Genomic DNA, 12,858 nt, shown 5'->3' on the forward strand with positions numbered 1-12,858 from the left:
CCCCAAGCTGATTAGAATATCATTGATTGAAAAAGAGATCTTTCCTTCTTGATATTGATTATGCTCACTCAATGGTAGTCTAATTTAGAAACAAAATGTTCTCTTAAAGCATGATTTCACTTAATTTTCACTTTAATGTCCTACTTGGCAAAATTCAGAGGCTGTTTGATTTCTTATTTTCCATATGTTTTAAATTTTAAAGTGTTATGTAAATATGTATGCATAACCCCATAGATACATTTCTTTGTCTTGTTCTCATTGCAAGATAAATTGTCCATCGGCAACTGTGATTTGAAAGTCTCCCCATACAAAAAACAGATTCCACCAAGAAAAAAAAAAAAAAAAGAAAAAAGGAAAAAAAAAAAAAAAAACCACAACTCTAAAAACACTGCACTGGAATGCAAACAGGATTATGTTTTAAAATTAAACTGTAGGTATAGGTATAGTTCTACACAGGAAAATTTTGAGTTATTATATAATTTTTTTTTTAACTTCTGAAAAACTTGAGAAGCAGAAAATCCAAATGAATTCCAAAGGCGCTTTCCCAGTGGCTCCTGGAAAAAGGTTTTTTGATGACAGTGTTCACTGCAATTCTTCATAGAGGTGCACGCTGGGTGAACGCCCCACTTTGCATTTCTGAAGCTTATGTCATGTCCGATATGCAAGCGGGACACATGAATCAAATCCTGTCGCTCTGTAAAGCAAACTGAATCATTTCTAACATTACACAGTTGTGTGTGCGTGTGCGCACGCTCGTGCTTTGTAAAGAAGCATTTCATTTGGGCTGAATGGATTTTCAAGTTCCTAAATGGGAATTACTGACTACATTTCAAGGGCTTTCGGCAATTATGGGTTCTGTCCTGGAAGGGAGAGAGGTCTGTCTGGAATGACACACACAGACTAGTAAGCGTTATGGCGCTGTCATTTTGAGGCACAGCTGTAGTACTCTGCCCACGTTGTAGCTTAGTCTTGGGAAGTAAGGCACTTACTGGCTTGGCAATGCAGACATTTTATGCATAGTTTGAGTAACATAAAATAAGTTAATATGTTTTTGATTAAAGTGAAGTTTTTTATATAATTTATATGTCTTTTATAGAAGCAACTAAATGATCTATTTAGGATAATGAAAAACCAGGAGAGGTTTGAAAGGGAGTCCTTTTCACTTCAGCTTTGGCTCTGAAGATGAGGGTTTCTGAATTAAACAGACGTGAAGAACAGTCATTGATCTGAAGGGTGACGCGCTCTTTAAAGCTGCTGAGCCAGTGGCACCTTGACCGTCTTAACTTCTGCTATGTGAGATGACTTCTGGATGATGCAGCTGGTAGTTCCCTGTAGCTGATCTTTTCCTTGTGCAAGATTTGTCAAGGCCATGGCTGCATTAATCTCCTTCCAGTATGTGTCATCCTTGCTTGGTCCCTTTCTATTAGCTGCACTGGATTTTAAGCAAAACAGAAAAAACAAAAATGATCAGACTCACTGCAGGGTATGTAAAAAGCGCCATCATGGGAAACAGTGAATGGCAAATAAAAACACACTGCTCACCTGTCACCTTTACTGGATCCATTTTCCAGAGTGTCTGTAAAAAAAAAAAGTGAAAATCCATTACTTTTTCTTTCTCATCTCTTTCTTCTTTTATTTATTTCTTTCTTTTTTGTTATCAGAGGGGCTTCACTGCTGCAGCTAAATTTTTAATAGGGAGGAAGGGAGAGAGAGGAGGGGGGAGATAGACAGACAGACAGACAGACAGGGAGAGAGAGATGGCACACAGTACAGGATGTTCCCACCCAATGTAGCGAGGGCCAGGTTCAATGCAGCAAACTCATCTAAGTGAGCTCCCTTTAATCACAGGAGCTCCAGTAGTTAATACCACGAATAAAAAATATATCAGGAAGCATGACTGAAAATTATTTTTTTCCTCTTTACCAGAAGAAAGTAGCCTAAATTACGATGTTAAAAAAAAAAAACTCTGCAAAGAAGCATGAATAGCAAACAGCTAACAAGCATAAAGAGAAAGTAGCTTTTATCCATATGAAAAAACCTAAAATTAGTTTATTCTGAGAAATTGGATCTTTTCTGGAGGAGGAAACATCAAAGACCACTAAGTGTGCTGGGAGCAGGTTCTCGTCCTATCCCAACCAACACACACACTGCTGTGTCCTTGGGCAGACCCTGATGGCCCACTTGGGCAGACCCTGATGGCCCACTTGGGCAGACCCTGATGGCTCACTTGGGCAGACCCTGATGGCCCATTTGGGCAGACCCTGATGGCCCACTTGGGCAGACCCTGATGGTCCACTTGGGCAGACGCTCATGGCCCACTTATCTGGGATGAAACGACTCAACTCTAGAATAAAGCCTTCCAACAGGTGCCTTTGGCTCACCAGTTCATGATTTTTATGGAATCAAATGTTCATTTCAGAAAAATAACTGGCAAATAGCCACTTCTGGCTAGTTAGTTAGCAAGCGACAGGCCCAAAGCAGACAGCAGCTCAAGATTAACTAGCACATTCAAACAGGCAGGCATCTGGCCCAAGTTCCAGGAACAGTCCTCTGCTTCCAAGCAGGAGACCGAGGTGAGGGGGGCATTATTTATTTTTTGTTTTATTTATTTTTCTATTTTTTCCTAATATTTATTTATTTATTCCCTTTTGTTGCCCTTGTTGTTTTATTGTTGTAATAATTATTGTTGTTGTTACTGATGTCATCATTCTTGGATAGGACAGAAAGAAATGGAGAGAGGAGGGGAAGACAGAGAGAGGGAGAGAAAGACACTTGCAGACCTGTTTTACCACCTGTGAAGCGACTCACCTGCAGGTGGGGAGCTGTGGGCTCGAACTGGGATCCTTACACCGGTTCTCGTGCTTTGTGGCACCTACGTTTTATTTTTTTTATTGTTGTAGTTGTTGTTATTGATGTCCTCGTTGTTGGATAGGGCAGAGAGAAATGGAGAGAGGAGGGGAAGACAGAGAGGGGAGAGAAAGAGAGATACCTGCAGACCCGCTTCACCACCTGTGAAGAGACTCCCCTACAAGTAGGGAGCTGGGGGCTCGAACCAGGATCCTTACACAGGTCCTTGAGCTTTGTGCCACCTGCGCTTAACCCACTGTGCTACCGCCCGACTCCCTACAGCATACTTTCTAGTTCTGGGCTGTCACAGAACTAGAAGACTCTCTTACACACACACACACACACACACACACACACACACACACACACACACACACACAATGAATCTTAAGAGAGACAGGCTGGGCTCAGCCTGTTAGCCCATCTTGATTCCGTCCTTGGTTAACAATGTGTTTCTATGAGCTCTTCACAAGACCCTCTTCTCAGGACCCCAGGAGCATAAACAGAAATAAATAAATGGCAAACAGACACATTAGAAGTAAATCAGAGCACTGAGTGAATACAAGAAGACACGAGACAATGCGAATCTGGCCCCCCACACAGAGGCCAACGTCACAGCTTTTATTTTCGGGACAGGGCCTGAGAGCAGTTGGTGGCCGCCCTCTAGAACCTGATCACCACCTCTGGGTCTTCCTGGCCAACACCGGTTTGGCTTGGTTGGTCAATTACATCTCTGCTGTTTTACAGTAACTGAAGAATTCTGAAGTGATTCATGCTCACGGAGGAAAAGAATGACAGTGTTGAACTCCAAGAACTCTGCTAATCCTCACCTGCAGGCGACTCCCTCAGGTATGAGCTCAGTTCGCCTCTGTGGGTCTGCTCAGCCATCCTTTATTCACTGTTATGATCTGTAAATCTGTCCTCAGTCAGGACAGACACAAGATGCTACCAAAGCAGAGAACAAGTCGAGGTCTTTGCTTAGCGGGAAGAAAGACAGCCACATTTGGACATTTTACAAAGAGAGAGGGAGAGAGAAAGATAGGGAATAGGAGAGAGGGAGGGAGAGGAGAGGAGAGGAAAAGAGAGAGGGAGAGAGGGAGGGGAGAATAGAGTTAGGCCTTTGCTCAATTTTGCCCACAAATTGCAACAATCCTGCTGCCAATGTGAAGCAATAGGTTACGGGGATGTTTATTCAATGGAAAGGCTTGGCAACAGCAGGATAAGTTCCATGAAGCTTAAATAACATTAGGGAAGTAAGGAAACATAATTTAGAAAAGACCACGTAACTGCCACTCTGGCTCCCCAATGAAGGGGTCTCATCAATACAGAAGGGACCAGTGAGAGATTCCTATCTGCCTGGTCGACATGAGAGCAGTTATTGCCCAGCTGACCAGGGAAGCCTGCGTCTATCAGATGTGTGATGGGTTACAGATCCCACAGAGGTCAGGCATAAGTGGGGCCTGGTGTGGAAGAGGAACCTGCATACAATACTGAGCTCTGAGGAGTTTCTGCTTAAAGATGAATGGACTTGCATGTCCTGAAGCCCCACGAAGAGGGGATGAATGTGGCTGCTTCTCATTCCCTGAGGCTGACTCCCTGAACTCCTTCTGCAGAGAAACAAGCAGACTATGGCCAACTGTGAAATTATACAACTCTGCTGACTTGTGTGTGTGTGTGTGTGTGTGTGTGTGTGTGTGTGTGTGTGTGTGTGTATGTATGTCTGGTTGGTGCCTAGGAAAATACCTTTGAAGTGTAGAAAACACAGACTCCAGTCCCCTTTGGGGTATTTTTAATGAGCTTCATGAATTTCAACGATCGGCATCCAAAAGGTTGACCCCTGTACTGTTTCTGAGGCAAACAGTCACGCTCAGAGCCGAGAGGTGTGGATGCAAGTTCCTTTCCCAGAAGCAACAGAAGAAACGTGTCCGTGAGAGTGACCCACATTCTGCTGCTCTGTCGTCAGTCAGCACGGAAGCAGCAATTAATAAAGTTCAAGAGCAGAGACTTCAAACCCACAAGAGAAAGCTGACTGTGACCATGTCTGGGGGTGGGGGAGACCTGAGGTTGTGTCCAGCGTGGCTTTCACTGGAAATATAAACTGGGAGTTAGAAGGGCATGCTTTTTCCTGTTGCTGTTCTTGGGGGGCTGCCAGGTGTCACCAGGATACTGTATGTCCAAGCACCACCTCCCGCAGGGGAAGAGTGTGTGCTAGTTCCCAGAAGAACTAGCAAAAAGAAGAGAGCAGACAGGGGCCCCTGTGCTCTGTAACATTTGTGCTTTTGTATAAAAGCAAAAGACTATAAAGATCTGGATTTGGGGGAGTTATTTCATTTTTTTCTCCTTCTTTCAATTTATAATGTTGACTTGAAATCTGGGAAAACAAACGTCCCAGCTATTTTAGAGACCTGGTATCACCATCTCAGTGGCTACCCAGAAAAACTGCACTCCAATGCATTATACTCAATCATCTGTACCAAATATGAAGATGTCTTTGAAGCTCTTTTTCCCTGAAAGCCTAAACTTGACGGCACTTGTCTGGTTCAAGTGTTCTTGCATTTTCCCCAGAGGGGTAAGGATATAATATAAGGGCTGTCATCTGTCCTCTCGGGGGGTGCTGGGCCACTTCTGCTCAGTGGGAGGGTGGTATCCCTCACTTCCCTCCAGAAGTGGCACTCAGTAACCAAAGGGACAATGTGGCAGGAGATGGAAAGCTTCTGAATGCTACTTGGGAGAAGGCAGTCAGAAGTCTGGGCTGAAGGCGAGTTTTCTCTGCTGCTATTTAGCTTGCAGACTGGGGTCTGCCGCACCGCTTCAGCTCAGTGAAGCTCTTGCTCTGGAGTAGCTTGGCTTGGCCTCACCAGAACCTGAGCTCAAATGCTTTTTCAGATCCTAAGGTTCCCCAAATCAGCTATGCTGTCAATTACCCTAAAAGCAACTGGCTGGCAAGAAGAACTTATTGAACCAGCCAGAAGAGTATGTTTTAAGACCAAAAAAGAAAAGGAAAGGGGGGTGGGGTGGGAGGCACGTAGTTAGGAAAATCTTGGATGCCGTAAAACCCAAACCATGCTGAAATTTAAAGTGGGGCCATCCTTGGTTTGGACATGTGTTTCCTTATAAAGTATAGAAACAATTATACAGAAAACTCCAGTTCTGCTGAAACTCAAGATGTACAAAGTAGTATGGGTAAACTGTTCAGTCAGCTTTGCTAAATGCAATTCAGGAATACATGAATTCTGATACATGTGTATGTACACACACCTGAACTAAAAGAGGTTCAGCCACAAAAAGGTGTAAGATGGAACCTAAAATTATGTCTCTTGAGTTTTTTTTATTATTATTTTTTAAATGTAATCAGTAAGGTCTAACGTTAGGGCTATTTTAAAAGTTCCACAAAATGTTATCCACATCACTGAAATGCATATAAAATTAAGACTGAGCAGATGAACAGTTTAAATTAAACAACCTTAAAGTTCCTATATTGTAGTATGTTTCCCTAAATTAAAGTGAAGACAGACTGTGTTCTAGCTGTTCGGCATCTGTGTTTCCAGAGTTGCGCAGTTGGGGGGTGGGTGTCACTGCTGTGACAGCAGCTATGGGTGAAGTGGTGTGGCGTGTCTCTGACCTCAGCAAACTATGGGTGAGGTGGTGTGGCGTGTCTCTGACCTCAGCAAACTATGGGTGAGGTGGTGTGGCGTGTCTCTGACCTCAGCAGCTATGGGTGAGGTGGTGTGGTGTGGCGTGTCTCTGACCTCAGCAAACTATGGGTGAGGTGGTGTGGCGTGTCTCTGACCTCAGCAAACTATGGGTGAGGTGGTGTGGTGTGTCTCTGACTTCAGCAAACTATGGGTGAGGTGGTGTGGTTGTGTCTCTGACCTCAGAAAACTATGGGTGAGGTGGTGTGGCGTGTCTCTGACCTCAGTAAACTATGGGTGAGGTGGTGTGGTGTGTCTCTGACCTCAGCAAACTATGGGTGAGGTGGTGTGGTGTGTCTCTGACCTCAGCAAACTATGGGTGAGGTGGTGTGGTGTGTCTCTGACCTCAGTAAACTATGGGTGAGGTGGTGTGGCGTGTCTCTGACCTCAGCAAACTATGGGTGAGGTGGTGTGGCGTGTCTCTGACCTCAGCAGCTATGGGTGAGGTGGTGTGGCGTGTCTCTGACCTCAGCAAACTATGGGTGAGGTGGTGTGGCGTGTCTCTGACCTCAGTAAACTATGGGTGAGGTGGTGTGGCGTGTCTCTGACCTCAGCAGCTATGGGTGAGGTGGTGTGGTGTGGCGTGTCTGTGACCTCAGCAAACTATGGGTGAGGTGGTGTGGCGTGTCTCTGACCTCAGTAAACTATGGGTGAGGTGGTGTGGCGTGTCTCTGACCTCAGTAAACTATGGATGAGGTGGTGTGGCGTGTCTCTGACCTCAGTAAACTATGGGTGAGGTGGTGTGGTGTGTCTCTGACCTCAGCAAACCCGAGACACCACCTTCCCGAGATACCAGAGCAATGTCTGGAGTTACTGACATATTTGCAACAAGAGAGACCAGACACAAACTCTGGTGAGTAAAGCAGAAGTCCAACTTCACTCTAGATTCTGTGACATCACTTGTTCTAAGGTTGCGGCCTCACCCTGGGGCCAAGTGTCTTCCTGGTCACCATCTCCTTTTATCTGCTGGAACACACACTTCTCCAGACTGCTGCCACTGTGACTCAATTTTTCTTTAAAAATGGCATTTGTTGTTTCCCTACGAAGAATATACTAAATGAGCAGTGGAGCAGTGCTACAGATATGTATCTCTCCTTCCTGTTTCTCTCTCTCTCCCTTCTTCTTTCCCTATCTCTGTCTCTCACCTTCTATCAAAAAAAGGAAAAGGAAAAAAAAAAGGCTGTTGGGAAATTCTGGTGGGGTCCTGCAGACATTGGGTCCCAGTGGCATCACTGGTGGAGAAAGGGGGCCAGGCGGTGGTGCATCAGGTTAAGCACACATAGTACAAAGCTCAAGGATCCTGGTTTGAACCCCCGGCTCCCCACCTGCAGGGGGGTGGCTTCACAAGTGATGAAGCAGGTCTGCAGGTGTCTGTCTTTCTCTCTCCTTCTCTATCTTCCTTTCCCTTCTCAGTTTCTCTCTGTCCTATTTAAAAAAAAAAAAAAAGGCCACAGGAGCAGTTGATTTGTAGTACAGAGCCCCAGAGATAATCCTGGAGGCAAAAAAAAAAAAAAAAGACAAAAAGGAAGAAAAAAGAAAATACAGGCTCAATGAGAAAACAGGGATAAATATTGTAATTTGGATATATGCCTTCCAAGCAAGTTGATATATACATTTATATATTTCACTACATATAAAATATGTTAAATAAATAATAACTAAAGTAGCTCTTTTTTTTTCAATATTTAATTCAATTAAAGGTTCATTAAAAACATTTTAGTTATTGATTATCAGATAGAGACAGGGTGGGGGGAGACAGGGAGAGAGACAGAGAGCCACCTGCAACACTGCTTTACCACTTGTGAAGCTCTCCCTCCCTAGGTGGGGACCAGAGGCTTGAACCTGGGTCCTTGTGCACTGTAATGTGTGCACTCAACCAGGTGTGCCTCCAGCTGGCCTCTAAAGGTTCACTTCTATTGTGGTAATGTTGGTTTACAACACTGTGTTTTAGGAGTATAGGCTGGCAGCTCTGCAAATGAATACATATGTTGGGAAATTGTGCAGATGCGGTCACATCCACCATGTTCCCTCAGGATATTGTCAATTCCCAAGAGAGTTGAAACTATATTCCCAGAGTGCCTTGTTCCACCATGTTGTCCCCTCAGGGTATTGCCAATTCCCGAGAGAGTTGAAAACTCTATTCCCGGAGTGCCTTTCCCGACCAATCCTGTCCCGACTTCCACTTCTGGTTTTCATCCTATAAAGCCAGCTGCTGCTGTGGTCCGTTCTCTTTTTGCCCCTTTTCACCTCGGCGACTCACCGGATGCAGAGAAGGGTGCTGCGAGTAGTGGGAGGTGGCCATTTTGCTAGCTCCACGTGGCCCCAACCGCTGTGCTCTCACCCAACTCTGAGGTGCCTGCGTAAATAAAGATTTGTGTTCCCTCTCCACTCCGATCTCCTCTCTCTCCTCTGCGGTACAGCCTGACATACATACATTTAAAATATATCTCATTTATTTTAATGACAGACACAGATAGAGATACAGAGAGAAATAACAGAGCACTGCTCAGCTCTGGCTTATGGTGATACTGGTGACTGAACCGGGGACTCTGGAGCTTCAGGCATGCAAGCCTTTTGCAGAACCACTCTGCTATTTCCCCAGCTTAAATACTTAAAATTTTAAAACAAGATCTATGTTTCCTGACTTGATTTTTTTTCACTGAAATTCTATTTTTGCCTCTTTTGTTAAAAAAATAATAATCTTCTACTTAATTTTCTTTGCTATGGTTATGGGTATTACCTGTGAAACACAAAACAGTTTAAGAGAATTACAGAATCCAGCTTCATTAAGTTCCGACTTGGATATGGAGAGCCTCAAATGTTCTCTGAAGGGCCTATCTTGGAAATAATGATTATTAACATTGATTTATTGATTTCATGCTTATCTTTTTTTTTTTTTTAATTGCAGCTGGGTTAGAGACTGGACATACTGAATCCACCACTCCTTGCAGTCTTTAAAGTGGGGGTGGGTGCTCCTATAGCACTGTTTCAATCACTGTGAAGCTTCTCCCTCCTCAGGTGAGGGGACCTAGACCCTTGCACATGATAAGAGTGTATGTTTCTTTTTTCTTTTTTTTTTTTTTTAGCCTAAGCCTGAAATCTGAAGTGCAGGTGGATTATCCTATGGTTTTGTCAATGTTTCCTTTTTTAAAAAAAAATATTTATTTTATTTATTTATTCCCTTTTGTTGCCCTTGTTTTATTGTTGTAGTTATTATTGTTGTTGTCGTTGTTGGATAGGACAGAGAGAAACGGAGAGAGGAGGGGAAGACAGAGAGGAGGAGAGAAAGACAGACACCTGCAGACCTGCTTCACCGCCTGTGAAGCGACTCCCCTGCAGGTGGGGAGCCGGGGTTCGAACCGGGATCCTTATGCCGGTCCTTGTGCTTCGCGCCACCTGCGCTTAACCCGTTGCGCTACCGCCCGACTCCCAATGTTTCCTTTTTATAAATAAAAAATTTTTAAAAAAGAGAGTATGTTTCACTGGGTGCTCCACTACCTGGCCACTTAATGCTTATTCTTTTATATATAATTTAAAAATTTTTTATTATCTTTATTTATTTGACAGAGACAGCCAGAAATTGAGAGGGGAGTGGAAGACAGCGAGGGAGAGAGAAAGAGACACCTGTAGCATTGCCCCACCACTCACAAAGCTTTCCCCCAGCAGGTGGGGACCGGGGGCTCAAACCCGAGTCCTGACACATTGTTATATGTGCATTCAACCTGGTGTGCCACCACCCAGCCCCCTTAAAATTTTACCTATTCATTTACTCTTTGTTTTATGTATTTATTAATTAGGTAGAAATAGGAAGAAAGCTAAAGAGAAGGGGGAAGATACAGAGGAAGAGAGAGACACCCCCCCTTTCAGAAGCTTGAACCCAGGTTCTTGTGCAATGACACATGTACCCTCTACTGGACGTGCTACTACCTGGCTCCTGTAATGCTTATGCCAGGAGGTCTATAAGTGTCACCTGGTTAAATGTCCACAGTTACTCCATGATGAAGCACCATGGCCCTGATTTGCCAATGGCTTGAGACACATCTGGAAATTCATAAAAAGGACTCAGGAAAAGCGGACTAAGAGTCTTCAATCCAGGTCAGCTGACTCTGACGGCCATGTTTCAACTGCTGCAGTCCATTACCCAAGGGATCTCTGCTGGTGAAGTCATCTTCAGTGCCCACAGCGAGGGCAATGCATTGTTTACAGATTCTAAGCTAGAAAAAAACCTAAGTGCTCTTTTTTTTCCCTTTTGTAATTTCTGCTTGTATAAAAAATTTCTGCTTGGCCATAAAAATAGACATTTTTTCCCTCATTATTTTAAACTGCAATGGCAAAGAAATCGGTCTAAATCATGGATTAGGGAACCGGAACTCTCTTGAGCTTGTCCTCACACTTTAAGTGACGTGATATCCTTCTAATCATTCTTTGCTATCCAGCGTGGATTACTGTGAAATAACTCCCAGTACAGCTGCTGCTGTATTACTTTTAAAAGACATTTCTGTGGCTATCTCTCTTTGGGGATAGTTAGAGCTTTTGAATGAGCAATGATAAATCATTTTAAGTGGTATTTACCCAGGCAAGGAAGCAAAAAAAAAAAAAAAAAAAAAAAGCTACCCAACCAGCTATAACATTTATCTGATGACTAATTTGCTATTCCTAGTTCCACTGACCAAAAGTGAGTTTCCTTTAAAACTTTAGTTTGGGGCTGGGCACCGGGTTAAGCGCACATACTGCGAAGCACAAGGACAAGTCTCAAGGATCCCAGATCGAGCCCCCTGACTCCCCACCTGCAGGGAGGAGATCGCTTCACAGGCCGTGAAGCAGGTCTGCAGGTGTCTTTCTCTCCTCCCCTCTGTCTTCCCCTCCTCTCTCCATTTCTCTCTGTCCTATCCAACAACGAACAACATCAACAATGGCAATAATAATAACCACAACGAGGCTACAACAAGGGCAACAAAAGGGGGAAAAATGGCCTCCAGGAGCGGTAGATTCATGGTGCAGGCACCGAGCCCAGCAATAACCCTGGAGGAAAAAAAAAAATTTTAAAAAGAGTAAGTGGCTTCCACAAGCATTTCAGAGTCTGAAGAAGAATCTTTTCCCAAAGTTAAGCTAGTGTTTCCTTCAGCCATGCCTTCGACCATCTAGCCAAAGATTCTTTTTTCCTTCTTGCTACCTCTCCTGTGGGCTGGGCCCTCACTGTGGCTAATGACACCCAGATGTCCTGGATGGAACCACAGGAACTCCACCTTCAGTTGCCTTTCTGTCAATGCTGAGTCTCCGCCATCTCCTTGGAGAAAATGCAAATTAGAAATCACACCCCTCCCCAATAAAGAAATTAAAAAAAAAAAAACCACACCCCTCTATAATTTGAACCAATACAATAGTGAAGGGTTCCCCAGTCAAGATGGGAGTAAGTCTACTCAGGCTAAAACTTTGAGGATAGGCTCTATTTCCACCAACAATCACAACAGAACAGCTTCACTGTTTTAGGAGCACTTCTCCCCAGGTACAGTAAGCAAGTAAAGTTGTTGCCTGGTTCCTTATCAGTTAGGGAGCTGTAACTACAATGGCTCCTGTACTGTACAGAGTGTAAGCACTTGAAACTGTAGCTCCTTGTTAATTCCCAGTTGTGCTATCGTTTTTGGTAAAATGCACAGTTATTCTGACTTCTTCAGTCTGGGCTGCTAGATTTAAGGCGCAGGAAATGGGATTTGTCACCTGAAAGTCACTTTTAAAATAAGCAGAATCCCATCCAATCCTAACTTCTCTGCCTCACTTGCAATCTTGCACATTAGATGACGTATTCAATGTTTTTGAGGTAAGTGATTTTGCACGGTGCCATCTACCAAGACTACTCCTCTGTGATCCCCAAGACTCCACTTTACAAAAGTCTAGAAAGCTTTCAGTCTGAAACTTCACTTTGAAGATTAGAATGCTATCTACAGGGCGGAAATTGTTGGTGAGTGAACAGAAAGGTTGTCTGGAAATGTGAACTGTCCTCATCTCTATTCTTAGCTCACTGCTATTAGTGATGAGGGTGGTCTGGTGTGAGGCTGAGGCAGCATTGTGAAGTGGTCAGAGTCCAGACCCTGGAACCAGAGGGTATGAGATAGACTCTGCTCTCTTTTCTATCTGGGTGACAACTGAACAGTTGTTTGATTTCTCTCTGCCTCAACTTTCTCATCTGTAAAATGGAGCTATTATTTGAAGCCTTAGGGGGTTGTTAAGAGTATTACATCACTGAACTTTTTGTGTGTATGTAGAAACAAAACATACATACACCAAGCACTACAGAAATCTTCATAGAGCAGAATTAAAA

At 43.9% G+C, this 12,858-nt stretch overlaps 1 protein-coding gene across 2 annotated transcripts in view; it reads right to left on the reverse strand.

Annotated features, from left to right (window-relative positions):
- Positions 1-327: 327 nt before the first annotated feature.
- Positions 328-12,858, reverse strand: part of MKX (mohawk homeobox) — a 76,460-nt gene continuing 63,929 nt past the window's right edge. Inside the window, exons 5-6 of one of the 2 annotated variants that reach the window (XM_007525917.3) lie at positions 1,543-1,576; positions 328-1,432 (exon numbers count right to left, since the gene is read on the reverse strand). In XM_007525917.3, coding sequence (XP_007525979.1) covers positions 1,246-1,432; positions 1,543-1,576 — 221 coding nt within the window. In that variant the 3' untranslated portion in view covers positions 328-1,245. The remainder of the gene's footprint in view (positions 1,433-1,542; positions 1,577-12,858) is intronic. The other variant, XM_060192356.1, reaches the window with a different exon arrangement.

Source organism: Erinaceus europaeus, chromosome 6 (assembly GCF_950295315.1).
Source record: "Erinaceus europaeus chromosome 6, mEriEur2.1, whole genome shotgun sequence".
NCBI classification, from domain to species: Eukaryota; Metazoa; Chordata; class Mammalia; order Eulipotyphla; family Erinaceidae; genus Erinaceus; species Erinaceus europaeus.